Consider the following 17641-nt stretch of genomic DNA (forward strand, 5'->3'; position numbering starts at 1 on the left):
ACCTAATTTCTATTAAGTGGCCCAGCCCCTCCTATATTTTTATGTATGTGGCCCTCAGTAAAAAAAGTTTGGACACCCCTGCGCTAACATAATACCTGCCGCATTAACGGGAGAGGACGTGCAAACGTTACCGCTGCTGCTGGGTTGAGATTCACAAGTCCGGAGCGGAATTAAAAACACAACATTCATTTAAGGTTATCGTGTGTTTTGTGAGCAAATGCGTTTGCATATTCGTAGTGTTTCCTCCCTTAAATGAAATATCTACTTCGCAAGTATTGCAAGTTGCCCTGTTGTCATCCGTTCTCGTAAAGTATAATCAAACTTTTGAGCGTTTGAGCCGCCATGTTTCCTGCCAGGTAAATGACGCTCCGCAACGTGGTGACGTCATTAGGGGTGACTGGAATCGATAAGGGAATCGTTTGCAAAAATGGCAAACAATTCAAAGGAATTGAAACAGTGGGAACCGGTTCTCAACAAGAACCGGTTTTCGATACCCATCCCTATCTATGAATGATACTTTTCTGTGGCGGTCTCTAAGTTCAGGTCATCTTCCACGTCCCTGTCCTATGGTGTGCCACAAGGTTCTGTGCTGGGGCCCTTATTGTTTTTAATATATCTACTTCCTCTCCAGCATATTTTGAGCCCCTTTGAGGACATTCGCTACCACTGTTATGCAGACGACATCCAGCTATATATTTCTTTTAAACCTGAAGATGTTTCTAAGCTGCAGATTCTAAATGAGTGCTTAGAATCCATCAAAGGTTGGATGGCTGACAACTTCCTCCAACTTAATGAAGAAAAGACTGAAGTCCTTGTATGTGCTCCAGACAGACATGTACCTAACATAATGAATGCTCTTGGTCCTCTTTCAACATTTGTGAAATCGTCTATCAGGAACCTAGGGGTAACCTTTGATTCTGCTCTTACCCTGGATTTTCACATCAAATCTCTGGTTTGGTCCTGCTTCTATCATTTAAGAAACATTTCTAAATTGAACCCTTTAGTATCTCATACTGAACTGGAGATTGTTATTCATGCATTCATTTCATTACGATTGGACTACTGTAATTCACTGTTTACATGTCTAAACAAAAACTCCCTGGAGTGTCTGCAGATTGTCCAAAATGCTGCAGCAAGGCTTCTGACAAAAACATCTAAGTACTCTCATGTAACACCATTGCTTATACAGCTGCACTGGCTCCCTGTTGAATTCAGAGTCCATTTTAAGATACTGGTTCTGACATTTAAAGCTCTTCAAGGACAAGCACCAGCCTACATCATTGAACTTTTACAGCCCTATGTCCCTAGTAGGTCCCTGAGGTCTTGTGATCAGGGCCTACTTGTTATTCAGCATACAAGGCTGAAAACCAAGGGAGACAGAGCTTTTGCCACTGTGGCCGCCAGACTGTGGAACTCTCTTCCTCAGAACTTAAGATCTGCGGACTCAGTGATCACTTTTAAAAAACAACTAAAAACACATCTTTTTAGAATTGCATTTTGTTAACTTTTGTCTGTTTTTGTTTTATACCTTGTGAAGCACTTTGTGATTTTTTATCTAGAAATGTGCCATATAAATAAAATTTTACTTACTTACTTACTTACATACAGAGAAAAACCCAACAATCAAATGAGCCCCTATGAGCAAGCATACCACTGACAGTGGGAAGGAAAAACTCCCTTTTAACAGGAAGAAACCTCTGGCAAAACTAGGCTCAGGGAGGGGCGGCCATCTGCTGCGACCAGTTGGGGTGAAAGAAGGAAGACAGGATAGAAGAGAGACAGCTATAAAAGCCACAGCCACCTTGTGGCTTCACTCACAGCCTGGATGGCCCTCTTCTTGTCTGCCCCAGCCACGCCCAGCCGGCCTAGGACTTTGCAGAGTGATCGTCCTGCAAAGCCCCTACAACCCCCTTCTATGGGCTCATAGAAAGTCTTCCAGCCCCTTCCCCTGCACTCCTGCACTAGTTCCTGGTACTTTCCTCGTTTCCTTTCATTGGCCTCCTCGATCCGCTCTTCCCAGGGCACTGTGAGTTCCAGCATGATCAGCTGTTTTGAGGCCTCAGAAATAATTATCATGTCTGGCCGGAGGGATGTTTTTGCAATGTTCTGAGGGAACTTTAGCTGTTTACCCAGGTCAGCCTGTAACTGCCAATCAGAGGCTGTGTTGAGGAGGCCAGTTGTCAAATGTGGGCACACCTGGGGTTTCTCCCAGCCTTAATAAAAGAGATTGCCTTCCTCGGAGCATGATGATGCTTGCTGGTGCTGATTGCTGAGGCAATCTTTTCAGCAACTACTCTGAGCACCTAGTCGTGCCGCCAACGATACCGACCATCGGCCAGGGCCCTTGGGCAGCTGCTAAGGAGGTGTTCTAGGGTCCCTCTTCCAGAGCACAGGGGACAGACAGGTGTCTCGCTCTTCCCCCACAGATGGAGGTTTTCTGGGCTTGGCAGAGTGTCGTATACTGCCTGCACAAGGAATCGGATCCGGTGGAAGTCTGCCTGCATGATGTTTGCCCAGGTGACCTTGCGCTGCAAGGTGCTCTCCCACCTTGTCCATGCTCCCTGCCGCTTAAGGCCTACAGCTCTACTTACTCGCTCCTCCTCCACACCTGCTTGGACCTCTTCCTGGAGTAGCTGGTGTCTCTCCTTTCCCTGTGCCCTGCTGACCTGGGCCTTTAGGAAGTACCCCAAGCCTGCTCCCCCTTTTGCTAAGACCCCCACCAGTGTTTTCTGCCTTAGGCGTGACTCCGCCACCTCAACTGCCTTCTCAGCCTTCCACTTTCTTCCTGTCCTTACCTCAATACCTGCTGATGCCACCTTGCAGTCTTTAGAATCTCTGTACTGTAGGGCTTCTCGTGTGCAAGCCACCTTGAACTCTTCTGTGAGACCACTGAAGGGTAACTGCAAGCTGTTGGTTGCCCCATACAAGGCAGCGCTGGTGAGACTGCGGGAAAGTCCCAGCCACTTACGAAGAAAGCCACTGATCTTCCTTTCCTTCCCCTAAGCCTGAAATTGGCGTAACAGTCCAGGATCAGGTCCTTGATCTTGCTGGGGACATGGTGGAGGTGTAAAGCATGCTCAACCAGTTTGTGTGGGATCGACCCATATGCATTTGTCAGGTCCAGCCACAATACAGCTAGGTCGCCTCTGTTCTCATGGGCTTCTCTTATAAGGTGTGTAACTACACCAGTGTGCTCTAGGCAACCAGGAACTCCTGGGATCCCCCCTTCTGAACTGATGGATCAATGTAATTGTTTCTAAGGAGAAACTCGGTCAATCTCTGGGAGACAACGCTAAAAAACACCTTCCCCTCCACGCTCAATAGCGAGATGCTCCGAAACTGGTTTATGTTTTTTGAGTCCTCCTCTTTGGGAATCCAGACTCCCTCTGCGCACTTCCACTGATCAGCAACTCTCCCTCTCCGCCATATCACCTTTAAGATCTTCCACAGGTGGCGAAGCAGCTCTGGGCAGCGCTTATAAACAAGGTAGGGTACGCCACTGGGACCTGGGGAGGATGCTGAGAGGGCTGCCTTGATGACCTCACACACCTCCTTCAAACTTGGCTCCGTCAACTTGAACTCTACTGATGGTGGGGCAGGGTTGATGAGAGCTTCGTTTGGTCCCAAGTCTTGTTCCCTCAGTGGGTCACTCATGGTCTCATGAAGGAAGTTATTCACCTCCTCTGCTGAGCACTCCAACTGGTCACTTCGCTTAACCCCAAGCAATTGTTTGGAAAAGCGAAAGGGATCAGCAATAAAAGCTGCACGTTTCCTGGCTCTCTTTCTTCCCCGCCTCCTGTGCCATTCTGCTCTACGGAGGGTAATCAGCTTCTTCTGCAAGATGTTATGCAGTTCCTCTAAAGCTTGCTTCTCCTCCGCATCAGCGTTCTTGAACTGCTTCTTAAGGCTCCTAAGCTCCTGGCGCAGTCGATGAATCTTCATGGCCCTGCGGTTCATGGTGTAAGGGGTCTTGTTGTTACACTTCTCGGTCAGGCCGAACCTTTCTGAGGCATAGCTGACTATGATGGTGGTCATTGTTTTAAGCCTGCTGTCAGCATCTCTTTTGGCCACAGCTTGTATGATTTTGGCGACATCCTCATCAAACTTCTGCCACTCGCTCCGGCTGCTGGCTGGGGGCCACTTAATCCACTGTTGTGGAACTACACTGCTTGGATTGGAAGAGTCCGGTGCGTGGAGGGACTGGGCTCTGTGGGGTGCCTCCTGGCCGGGCTCCTCCTGCGTCTCACCAGGTTCAGGACCTGTGCGTTGCACCTCACTCACCCGCTCCAAACATTTCATTCTGGCCTGATGGACCTTTAGGCCACGCTGGTTCTTACACAGCTTGCCGCAGATACATGTCTTACTCGTAGTCCTTTCCATTGCGTTGGTCGTTAACCTCGAGTCCGTCCGATTGGAGACCTCATCCTCCCCCCCTCTCGGGATCTCCTGGGGGTATCTTTCTTTAGGGCTTTCCGTAGCTTTTTTGGGGTGCTTTCTCACGAAAACTGCAGACCGGGATGCTAGCCCACCCTGTCCCTGGAGCCGTCTTTCCGAGCTGTCATCTGTCTCTCCAGTGGTCACCAAACTTTTATTGGTTGTCACCTAGTCTCTTCCTAGGCATCACTGGCTCAGCCAGAGTTTAACTATAAAAGACACATCTCCTGGATGCACTGGTACGCATCTTCAGTGATGTATCCTGGGGTCATCAGGTGTTTCGGGTCTCACAGCATCATACACCCTCGCCCAGGCGACCCAGCCGGGGGTGATCAGGCCCCGACTTGCGTACCAGTAGTTACCCACGGATCAGCCCTCTTGATCCACAGCCACCTTGTGGCTTTCTCTGCCGCTTCACTCACAGCCTGGATGGCCCTCTTCTTGGCTGCCCCAGCCATGCCCAGAGATTAATAACAAGTACGATCTAATGCAGAGAGGTCTATTAACATATAGTGAGTGAGAAAGGTGACTGAAAAGGAAAAACTCAATGCATCATGGGAATCCCCCAGCAGCCTATGCCTATTGCAGCATAACTAAGGGAGGGTTCAGGGTCACCTGGTCCAGCCCTAACTATATGAGTTAGCAAAAAGGAAAGTTTTAAGCCTAATCTTAAAAGTAGAAATACTGTCTGTCTCCCAAATCCAAACTGGAAGCTGGTTCAATAGAAGAGGGGCCTGAAAACTGAAGGCTCTCCCTCCCATTCTACTTTTAAATACTCTAGGAACAACAAGTAAGCCTGCAGTGCGAGAGCGAAGTGATCTAATGGGGTGATATGGTACTAGCCCCTATCAGTACTCTTGCTGCAGCATTTTGGATTAATTGAAGGCTTTTCAGGTAGTTTTTAGGACTTCCTGGTAACAATGAATTACAGTAGTCCAGCCTAGAAGTAATAAATGCATGAACTAGTTTTTCAGCATCACTCTGAGACAGGATATTTTAAATTTTTGGGCCATTCAATCCTTAAACAACCGTTGCAAGAGCTTGTTATACATAGCCAGCAATAAGTCGGACTCGTTTCCAGTGGGTGTTAGAGTCTGCCAGGGTTGCTCTTTGTCATTGATTCTGTTCAGAATTTTTATGGACAAAATTTCTAGGTATAACTGAGTGGCTTAAGGATTCCACTTGAGTGGTGTCAGAATCTTATCTCTGCTTTCGCAGATGATGTGGTTCTGTTGCCTTCATCAGGTGATGGCCTCCAGCTTGCACTGAAATGGTTCGCAGCCAAGTGTAAAACAGTGGGAATGAGAATCAGCACCTGCAAATCTGAGGCCATGGTCCTCAGCCGGAAAAGCTTGAAGTGCCCACTCTGGGTCAGAGACAAGTTCCTGTCCCAAGTGGAGGAGTTTAAGTGTCTCTGGGTCTCGTTCAGAAGTGCTGGGAGAAAGGAGCAGGAGATCAAAAAGTGGATTGGTGCTGCAGCTGCACTGATGCAGTGATGAAGATGATGTACTGGTCCGTTGTAGTGAAGAGAGAGTCGAGTGTAAAAATCGAAGCTCTCAATGTACTGGTCGATCCACGCCTCTACCCTCACCTATGGTTGCAAGCTGTGGGTAGTGACAGAAAGAACGAGACCGTGGATACAAGCGGCAGAAATTAGCTTCCTTCGGAGGGTGGCTGGCTTCTTCCTTAGAAATAGCGTGAGGAGTTCAGTCATTTGGGAGGGGCTCCTCCACATTGACAGGAACAAGTTGAGGTGGTTTGGCATTTCACAAGGATGCCTCCTGGGCACCTCCTGGGTGAGGTGTTCTGGGCATTTCCCACCGGGGGGAGGCCCTGGGGCAGACCCAGGACACGCTGGAGAGATTATATCTCTCAGCTGGCCTGGGAACACCCTTGTGTTCCCCCTGACAAGCTGGATGAAGTGGTCGGGGAGAGGGAGGTCTGGACTTCTCTGCTTAGGTTCCTGCTCCCTCAAACCGGCCAAGGATAAGCAGAAGAGGATGGATGGATAGATAGTTCAACCCAATATATATCTGAATTGCCCACTAATTGCAACCTAGTCAGATTTTTCAGTTCATCAGCTGAACATCTTATAACTATTTCCAGAATTAGATCAAAGTGTGCTAATGATGCTTTCAGTTATTGTGGTCCCATTCCTTGAAACAAGAGGCCCCTACATGCATTCAAAAAGACTCAACATCTTTTTATTCACACAGGCTTATACTTTGTAGGTGTTGTTGTTTTGTTTTGTTTCATTTCGCAGTTTTTATAGCTTCAAGGCATCGTAAAACTACACGTTTTCTATGTTTTTGTCTTCTGTGAAAAGCACATAGAGTTAACATGTTATGAAATGTGTCAAAGTTTGAGAATGAGTATGGACAATTTTTGTTATCACAGACAAGAATGATAAATATATGACGTTTGATTAGTTTCAGTTTGGAACTTAAGGCAACAAGAGACCTACCTTTCAAACCATTTTCAAAAGAACTACAATGGTGTGAAAAAGTCTTTATTTTTTTGTTTGTCACGCTTAAATGTTTCAGATCATCAAACAAATTTAAATATTAAACAAAAATAACAAAAGTAAACACAAAATGAAGTTTCTAAATGAAGGTATTTATCAATAAGGCAAAAAAATAAAATCTTAACCACATGACCCTGTGTGAAAAAGTGATTACACCTACTAACTGGTTGGGCAACCCTTAGCAGCAACAACTGCAATCAAACATTTGCGATAACTGGTTATGAGTCTTTTACAGCACTGTAGAAGAATTTTGGCCTACTCATCTGCGCAGAATTCTAGAGGGTTAGAGAGGGTTTTCAAGCATAAAACATTGTCATGCCACACCATCTCAATAGAATTCAGGTCAGGATGTTTTCCCCCCTGATAATAAACGCCTTGGTTTAGAAACTGCATTTTGTGTTAACTTGTGTTACCTTTGTCTAATATTTCAAACTTTTTGATGAGATGAAGGATTTAAGTGTGACAAACATTTAAAAATGAATGATCATCATATCACTCATATAAGGATTAATGCAGTTTAAGTGCAGAGAAGAGAAAAATTCAGTTTTAAAAAGATGCAAAGCAATTGATATCAGAAGAAGACTTGATAAAGTTATCACATTAAGACATGTCAGCAGTTAATGTTTCTCTGTTTCATTCTGTAATTTAATTTGAGTATCACAAACCTTTCTAAAAATATTATTAAACTAAACATTTGACATAAAAACACATTTTACAATGATATATATTAATAAAGACCCAAATATTTCGTTTGACAACTTACATATAATGCAATGAATGCAATCGCAATTAATAACTTATGAGCATCGTTATCAGTTGTTAGTATTCCTAAATAAAATTCTTAAATAAAATAAAATAAAATAATGCAAAAAACATATTTGTTTTGTTGAAGCAGGAAAATATTAACAATTTATTTGCATTCAGTTTTTAATCCAGTGCTCACTTTTCCTTTTTTAAATCTCCGCATCAAAACATTTTTTATTTCTTTAGTCTTGAAACAGTATATGATTGGATTAACAGCAGCAGGTATGAGGCTGTACAACATTGTAATAATAATCCGAATAACAAGATTAAAATTGAATCCCACACCATTAGCAATATAAACAAAGCATCTTGGCACATAGAAAAGGCTGGTAATAAAGAGCTGAGGGGCACAAGTGGACAGCACTTTGTGACGTCTCTCAGTTTGAGACATCCTCAGAACAGCTATGATGACAGAAAAATAGGATAAAATTATGAATGTTAAAGGAACCAGGAGAGTGAACATTGCATTAGCAAGTGCAACACTGTACACATATTCACGCTCATCACTACAACTCAGCCTTGTTATTGATATGAGATCACAGTAACACTGCATGATAATATTCTGGTCACAGTAAGGTAAAGTTAAGGTAAGAAGCACAATTCCCAGCAAACGTATAAATGTTAAAACCCAGCACATGGTGCAAGCAATAGCCACTGCTTTGTTTGTAAATGAAATGGGATATTTGAATGGAAACCATATGGCAACAAAACGATCCAAAGCCATCATCAGCAAGTTTAAAGACTGAATAGCTCCCAAAGAATGAACAAAATACATCTGTGTAAAACAAGCTCCAAAAGAAGTGATCATGTCATTCCACCAGTATCTGGCTATGATTTTTGGAAGAGTCACCACGCCAAAGCAGATGTCTGTCATTGCAAGGTTAGAAAAGATCACATATATTGGTTTGTGCAGAGTCCGCTCAAAAATGATAACAGCTATAGTGAAACCATTTCCAATTACAATAGCAAGGAAAACAAGAAGAAGAAGAACAGACACTGGACCATAATATTCAGGAGGAAGTCCAGGAAATCCAATAATAATGAACTCTTTTATAGTGGTAATATTGGTGTATTTCATTGATTATCAATTATGTATACACAAAGAAATAATCATAAATCAAAGGTAAAATTAAATAAACAACATTTTAGCCCTATGACAAAAATGATACAAATGTTTGGATTAGATACTCTATTATAATAATGATTAATTCGCTCTATTCATATCATCAATACACCTCAGCTCTAAATATGCAAGAACATAACCCACTTTCCAAAACAGTGTTGATGGTTTTATATTGTAAATGTTTCCAACAGAGTCTGAACTAATGATGTGTGGGGTAAATAACACTCAGAGGAAACAACTCCCATGTGCACTCAAACTTTTGAAGTGACTCGTTGCTTCTACTGTATAATGAAATGATTTGCACTGAAGATTGTCAGAGCTTCACTGTGCAAAACTAAAGAAAAAGTTTATTTAATCCAACAAATCACAGAAGAAATAACTTGATGTGTAGCTCTAACAGTTTTATTAGAGACATGTTTGTCACATGTTGTCTTTGATCTGAATGAATATTACTACTCTTGGGAAACACACGCACACACACGATCATAGCATCATTGACATCACCCTTAAAGCCTGAATTATCATTTCTTTTAGAACTGCAATTTTATTTCTGTTAAAAATTTGGGGAATTATTAGGTTCTTTTTTCTTTATGATTAAATGTTCTCACTAATCATGTCTGCAGTCAAAAGCTGTGTGTTGTCTGGTTAACAGCCCTGTGTGTTCACTGCTTGCTTTGGATTCAGTTTGACTTTTGCTTGTGGACTCTTTGCTGGACTTTGCATCAGACAAAATAAATGCTCACTTTGTGTTACTCAGTCTGTTTGCACTTGGATCGTAACTGTGCAAAGCGTGATTTCATGACACAGCAAGTAGAAATCCAGCAGATGTCTACCAAGAGCTGTTAGTTAAAAACTTTACACATCCCTTCATGGTATGGAGTGTGTGTGTTGTTGTTGATTTTTTGGTTTGCTTGTGTAGTGGCAATTCCTTTTGTTTGACAGACCAAACATCCCACAATTAAAAGTCCACAAGCCACTGCTGCACTGAGATAATATTTCGTACGCAGGCAAAAGAAGTCCACTGTCCAAACTTGAAAGTTGCGTTTTTATGGTTTATTTTATCCAGTTTGGCAAGCAATAACAAGATCCATTTTTTGTTACTTCCTGCTGCTTCTCCTGCTCTGGTAAAAAACCATAGGCCCACCCCAGTGCATGCTGGTCCTATACAAAATGGCCCTACAGCTCTTACTGACTAATTTAATAAGGTAACATCAAACAAACAAAACATTGAAACAAATATTAACCTACAAATAAACTTGTAAATAAACCCCAAAATATAAGTAAACTAACAACAAACTTTAACTAATTTCAAAATAATAAAAATAAAGAACAGATAGCTCCAACAGCTTGTTTGCTTTAACACATTGCACAGAAACTACACTAGTAGAAGAAAAAAAGAAAAGGTGTCAGGCTTAAAAAAAATAGATGAACAATATCCAAAAAGCCATAAGAAATACCAAAAACCCAGCATGGGCCATGGACAGGATCTGAGAGGTCCATCTGATCCCTCAGCTTATTTTGCTACTTGTTAGCGTACCTGGGTCGTTGACCCAGTGTTTTGAGTTTTGCATTATCATTTACCTTTGATTTTGCCATTATTTATCATTTCTAGTCTTTTGGTTTCTATGTTAGAGTTCTCTGTCTTCTGGTGTCTGTCTCTGTGTTCCATGGTTGCTCTGTCTCCCCTGTGAGCTGTATCCCATTGTCACGTCAGCATCTATGTGTTATGTTTCCTGTTTAACCCTGAAAGTCTGTCTCTCATGTCAGTGTTTCTAGTGTTGCTGTCCCTGTCTCGTTAGGTCTGATTTGTCCCAGCTGTGTTTCCCATCTGTCTCCCACTGCCTCCTCTGTGTATTTAAACCCTGTGTCTTCCTTTGCCTGTGTTGCTGTCTCCCTCATCCGATGCTGTGTGTTTCTGCCAGTTTAAGCTTTGTTATAATTTCCAGTATAGTTAGTTTTCTGTTCCTTTTGCAATCCAGCAATAAAAGATAAGTTTTGAGTTTACATTTGCCTCTGTGAGTCTGCATTTTTGGGTCCACCGTGCCTGTCCGCACACAGTACATGATACTACTGTTCATCAAAGCCTCATGAGAAACTGTTACAAAGCTTCTTGTAGACAATGAGCTATGTATAAAGGTGTGAGGGCAGTCAAACCGAGAAAGCACAGGCAATGTACACCTGTTCTACTCATGTGTTTTCCTGAAGTCTCGTTTTTTATGAAATTATTTATTTTGGATTTTAAAAAAATGTATTATTAACCCTAGAACACTATCGCTAAAAATAGTAACACCATCACTAACGCCGGGTGATTTTTTTACCCAATATAATATACCCAACAAAAAGTACTTGTCATTAAAATATATAAAATATATGACAACACATGACAAATTAGAGTGGTTTTCTTTTATTTTCAGCTGTGCCATATCTAACAAAATGGGAAAAAAAGTTTCATGGGGGACCCTAAAAAATGCTCCAAAATTTCTGGAAAATTAGCAGTTGGAGAACAAAACAAATCCTAAACAAAAATATAATGATGCTGGAAACTTGGTCTTTGGTTCACCCATTCCTGGGATATTTGAGTCTTCCCTGGTAAAGGCACAATCTCCTTGACACGCGAACAGCTGCAGGAGAGAGAAACAAAAAATGGCATTTTTTGAGTGGGTAAAAATGACCAGTTGACTAAAATATTTTTTTTTACCATATGAATTCCCTTGGAAATCACCACTTGTTGATATTTATTCATAACCACTGCACTAAATAAGGATAACATGCAAATTCCAGGACCACTCTTACTTACCTATTCCTTACATGCAGTCAGTACACACAGGGTAGTAATGCGTGGACACACCGGTCGACGGCAGACATGGCACCTGTATCGCGTCTTGCTGTCCAAGCCTGTGGGGCAGTCAGCACACCTCACTAAGGGACCACTGCTTTCTGCTGTCACTGGTCCTGCCTCACCTTCAAGAGTGCCAGGGGTAGGGATGTCGAGCACGCTACAGATCAGGACTCTGAGTTGACGTGACAGATTTGAAGAGGGGAACCTCTGCTCTGCCCATGGTTTGATGAGTGCCAATGCCAAAGCCTCCTCTGCATTTGGTTGTCACCTCTCTTCATTGCATTCTCATTGTGAATGATCCATGAGTTTATCACACCAGCATTGATCATGCCATAGAACACGCAAAGGGGCCATCTCTTGGTTTTTCTTCCATAACCATAGTGAGCGCACATCTGGTCAAAAGTATCGACACCTCCCTTTGTTTTGTTGTAAAATTCAATCACTTCGGGCTTACGAGTGGGTCCTATGCTTGGTTGTGTATGCATGGATGACAGGAGCAGTACAACCTTCTTTTTTGAAGCTTTGTCAGGGAGGAAGGACACCAAGGTTAGTTCTTTGGTAAAGAGAAATGCACTGGAGCCTGGCACGTGATTTTCTTTAACTTTCATCACTTGTGGGATCTCCCTTTTGTTTGCTTTTATTGTTCCCACTAAGGTCATGCCACAGTTCTGCAGCAGATCAATCGCCAGTGGCACAGAAGTGAACCAATTATCAGTGGTCACATTCCTGTTTGTATGGTGATATTGTTTGGTCAGCTCCTTGGTGAAATGCTGGCCAAGACTTTGTCCATTCTGTCGTTGTGTTACAAGTTTCCCCAGGTATGGTATTCCTGTCAGCAGGTACTTGCTTTGGGCATCATTGGCAAGGACAAGCTTGATACCATATTTGGCAGGTTTGTTGGGGATGTACATTCTAAATGGACACCTCCCTCTAAATCCAAGCAACTGTTCATCTACAGTTATGTTTTGACTGGGCACATATAAGTTTTTACAGTTGTCAATGAATATTTGCCATATATTTCTAATGGGAGCAAATTTGTCCATGGCCTGTCTTTCTTGCCGTGTGTCAGGGTCATCAAATCGGAGACAGCTAAGGAGGAATGAAAAGTGACCCTCAGACATAGCAGCACGGTACACAGGTGCAGCAGTAGCAGGGTTCCACATTTCTTTAGTAGACAAATGGTTGTCCATCTGGTAACCACTAAAGATACAAATCCCTAGCATTGCACGCACCTCTGCTAGGGTTGTTCTCTGGAAAGTACCTGTTATCTTCCGATACTTCACAGCTTCAGCATCAATACGGATGTTCATCCATGTCACAATTTCGTCGATGATTTGCTCCTCAAAAAATAATGTGAAACACTTCTCAGGGGTGTCAGCATTTGATGCTTCTGGTGTTGGTCCTGGTGTAAAAGCAGGCATCGTGCAGCTGTCCTGGTAGCTGCCAATGTCTGAGGCCGAGAACTCCACTGGAAACCAGAAGTACTCCTGTAAGACTTGTTTTGGAGTCTCACAATATAGGCCATGTCATCATTCACATGGCGGTGTCCTCTCCCCCTGTGACCCACATCAGGCGTGGCAGGGACCGCATCAGGCGTGGCAGGGACCGCATCAGGCGTGGCAGGGGAAGTAAGATGGGCAGTAAACCTAGAGGCAACAGGTCCTGAGGTGGGAATTTGTCTGGTGGTCAGTCTACTTGAATCATGATGTCGCATTTTTTTTCTCCGATGACTTGAAGTGCTAGGCTCAAAGCCATCACTATCACTGTCATCATCACCCGGTTTTGGAATGTAGTCCACGTCACTGTCGCTGTCATACATCTCTTCTGCTTCCACATGATCAACATCTTCATCACTGCTTTCCCTGAATATAATCTCTTCTATTTCCTTTTGGGTCAAGTACTTCAGTGGTTTCCTTTTTGGCATTTTTTTTCCCTAGAGGACTGCTAGAACTTCACCAGCTAGCTATCTTGCTAGGTATTTGCTGAAAGAAATAATGTGCACAGTTATCTAGCTAGCTTTTAGATAAAAAGAAAGAAAGAAAAAGAAATCTAATCAGTTAACAATTGCCAAGTTAAACAAACCTTACCTATGTGTTACTCACTAGCTGGGATGCCAAAAACACTAAACCTGCAACAGGGTGACAGCTGTAGTTGAAGAGGGACAGTAAATATGGTGAGCCTGAATGTTGTCACCCTTGAAAGGCGGCAAGATCGCCTGATTTTATACACTAACACTATCACCGGGTGAAATCCACCCAAAACCTACTTTACCCTCTATCACTATTGCTGGGTGAAATTCACCCGAACACATGCCTGTAGGAAAAAGCAGGATTTGGGGTAGGGAAACACCCACGCCTTCAAAGACGTCAAAGACAATGCTGAAGCTACCCAGAGACCCAGCACACTCAGACAAACGCAACATATTGAAAATTATGTAAATACATTTGCTCGGGTGAAAATCACCCGGCGATAGTGTTCTAGGGTTAAAAATGATAAACCCTGTCCAGCATGTTACTTAAAGAATATGGAATCATAACAGAGACGTTGTACACATATGTCTGTATTTAATTCTTTGTATGTCTGCCTAAATACACAGTGACACATCATAAACATATACAGCAATAGTTTAATCAGTTTCAACAATATACTGAGACTATGTCTATAACATCACATACTATTTTATAATCATTACATCTTTATAATGAAAGAAAAAATTCAATTAGATTTTGCACATCTTAAAAATTAGATGACAGGATACTAATGAAGGCTTGACTTGAAAAACAAAACAAAGACAAGTTAAAAAATGTGTCTTGCCTACATGCAAATGTGTAACTGTAGTTACGGGTTCAAGGCAACAGCTTCAACAAAAACCATCCTGATATGTCTAATTACTAATATGTACTAAAGTAGGAATATGTATGTATTTTCAATGATAGCATAATTTGATTGATTTCATACAACCTATGTTTAATATTGTGGGTAAACAGCATACTTTTACACTTTTACAGATTTTGAGCATTACACCTTACAAGAGAAGTAACATTTTTCAGTACAATTTGCCATAATATGTATGAAATATACACATAAAATTTAAAAAAAAACAAGGGTGGAATCCATGTTTGGGAGGAAAAATTACTGAAAAGGGGTACATTGTGAAAATCATCAAGTCTTTACTCTCACTTTTCAGAGTTACATATTAAGGTGAAAACTTTATCTCTAATTCAATTTTAGTTTTCTTCAGCCTCTTCATCAGTATGTGTTTAATGTCGTGAGTCTTGAAACAGTATATGACTGGATTAACAGCAGCAGGAAAAAGACTGTACAGCAATATCAACCCAATGCGGACATCTAAACTGAAAGAAAATCCAACAGCGTAAGTCACATAAACAAAACATCTGGGTAGATAAAAAAGACATGTGATAAATATTTGTGAAGTACAAGTGGATAGGGTTCTTTTGCACCCTGCAGAACTGGACATTTTCATAATAACCACAATAATAGAAATGTAGGAAAACAAAATGAATGCAAGAGGAAGCAAAAGACAAAACATGGCTAAACAGAGTGAAGTGACTACAACACTTTTAACATCATCTCCACAAGCCTGGCTTATTATGGATATGTTGTCACAGTAGCACTGAACAATGATGTTTGATTTACAGAAAGGCAAAGTTAGGGCACGGAGTACAACAGCTATCATCAAAGGCAGAGGTATGAACCAAGCAAACCCACACAACACAGATATGACACTGTTTGTAATTAAAAGAGGGTAACGAAGAGGAATACATATTGCAACAAATCGATCAAGAGCCATTACCAGCAAGATGAAAGATGTCACTGATCCCAAATAATGAACAAAGAACATTTGCGTAAAACAGCCATAAAATGAAATAACACTATTGTCAAACCAATATTTTGACATGATTTTTGGCAGTGTCACAGTGCCAAATGTCAAGTCATTCAGGGCCAGGTGACAAAAGACCAGATATGTTGGCTTTTGCAGGGACTTTTCATAGGCAACAAATGATAAAATGAAAATGTTCCCCACTGCAATGGCTAGGTAAACAAAAAAAAGAAAAGTTGATATGGGTCCATAATACTGTGGTGAAAGTCCAGGAAATCCAAGGATGAAGAAGCTTTTCATCCTTGTTACATTGGTGAAATTGAAAGACATAAATTACAGACCTCAAAGGCAAAAAGCACTGATTAGAGCTTTTAAATATCGATATGAGAATATACTATTGACATGCACTATAACATTTATACATTAATAATTTACCAGAAATCATTAAATACAGGTATTAAAAGGTTTTCTTAGAAAGAAAACATGAAGTAATTATTTAGATATTCTAGTACTTTGAGTATGGCCTTTGCTTCTGATTGCAGCTCTATATTCAAAAGAGTGTCTGGGTGGTAGGCAGCATCCATCTTTTATGAGGTCTGACCTGTTGTATCCTCAATGGACACCCTTCAACACACCCTTCCCTCTTCCTGTCAAGCTAGCTTATAATGAATTATTTTTGGTCAAAAATTTCCTAAGTGCTGTTTCCTGAAGGTTTAGGAGTGCACTCATTATGAAATTCTGTTCCAATAGGGCTTTGGAGTTGACGTCACGCCGCAATGCATTGTGGGAGTGTGGCACCATTTTAGCAGACCACGGATCAAAACAAACACACCTTGTTAGAAGGAAGATTTTTTTTTTCTTTTTTGCCTGTCCCATTTGGCTCTTTTGCCATCAGAATTATTGTCTAAAGGCGAAGAAAGATGCCCAACGGATTTACTTTACCAAATGGACCATCCCAGCCTTGCCGTAATGGTCTATTTGATTCACCTTTTATTTTTTATTTTATTTTATTTTTACTTGTTAAATACGGGACAGACTTGACTGGGGAAAAGAAAGGGGAGAAAGAAAGAGGAAAAGAAAAAAACAGCGGGGAAGAGGGATGGGGATAAAGGGCAAAAAACAAAAAACAACAAAATAAGCAGACAAAAAATACATATATCAATCACCTGGATCACCTGTTGAGAAAGAAAAAAGAGAAAACAAGCAGAAGAAAGAAAGAGCAACATAATAAACAACATCACGATGATCTATGGGAATGTAACAGTAAATACTAAATATTAAACATTATTGTGCAGCACGTAAGATCGACAGCGCACAGTGTGCTTCGAGGTAGGAGCCAAAAAGGGTGTAGTTTGTGTGTGTGAGTCCCCGTGTGTACACCTGTGAGCATGAGCGCGCTTGTATTTTAAAGGTTCCTTCATGTAATGATCTGTTAGAGGGTGTGGGAAGCCACAGCCCAGTCCTCCAGGGCATGAAGCAGGTATGGAGGAGATCAAGACTCCAGACATCCAGAGGCCCTCAGAACACAAGAGACCAAGGAAGACCAACAGAGGGGCAGCCACGCCACCATCCCAGAAAGAGCTGAGGAGAGCCCCAGATGAGGGGTCACTCAGTAGCCACGGAGCAGAGGCCAGGGGGGGTTGCAGTGACGTGCCCGTGAGCTCCGCCGGCAGCCAGCTGCGCCAGAGTGACCAAGCCCCAGGCCGAGAGGCCGAGGGCACGCCACCCCCGAAGTGGCCTGAGCGACCCCAGGCTCCAGGCCCCGACAAGCAGCCACCAAGGAGTGAGCCGGTGGGTACCCGGACGCCCATCCCCAGACACAAAGACCCACCAACGCACCGATGTCTGAGGGCATCTGCCACTGCCACTGGCAGGGGAAGTGGTGGGGGGAGATAGGCCTCCATACCATGGAGGGCCTGAGATGTCCCACAGAGAGGTGGCGTCTGATACCCGACCTGACATATAGACACAGACATACAGGCACACACAGATACAGACATCCATTCCCACCCTCATGCTCTCATATGCAATTACTCAACACTCAGCCAACGTGGAGACAGACATAAAGAGACACTG

General features: G+C 42.4%; 2 protein-coding genes and 1 pseudogene across 2 annotated transcripts; all 3 read right to left on the reverse strand.

The window, feature by feature from the left end:
* Positions 1-1782: 1782 nt before the first annotated feature.
* LOC146373425 (uncharacterized) lies at positions 1783-4380 on the reverse strand (annotated as a pseudogene).
* Positions 4381-7868: 3488 nt separating this feature from the next.
* Positions 7869-8840, reverse strand: LOC146373426 (olfactory receptor 1500-like). Its single transcript, XM_084951261.1, has one exon. The coding sequence runs from the start codon at positions 8838-8840 to the stop codon at positions 7869-7871; it is 972 nt and encodes a 323-aa protein (XP_084807387.1).
* Positions 8841-14920: 6080 nt separating this feature from the next.
* On the reverse strand, positions 14921-16240 carry LOC146373427 (olfactory receptor 52E8-like). The gene has a single exon (XM_084950974.1). The coding sequence runs from the start codon at positions 15893-15895 to the stop codon at positions 14921-14923; it is 975 nt and encodes a 324-aa protein (XP_084807100.1). The 5' UTR covers positions 15896-16240.
* Positions 16241-17641: the final 1401 nt, after the last annotated feature.

Source organism: Perissodus microlepis, chromosome 14 (genome assembly GCF_051167445.1).
Source record: "Perissodus microlepis isolate ML-2025 ecotype Zambia chromosome 14, ASM5116744v1, whole genome shotgun sequence".
NCBI lineage: Eukaryota > Metazoa > Chordata > Actinopteri > Cichliformes > Cichlidae > Perissodus > Perissodus microlepis.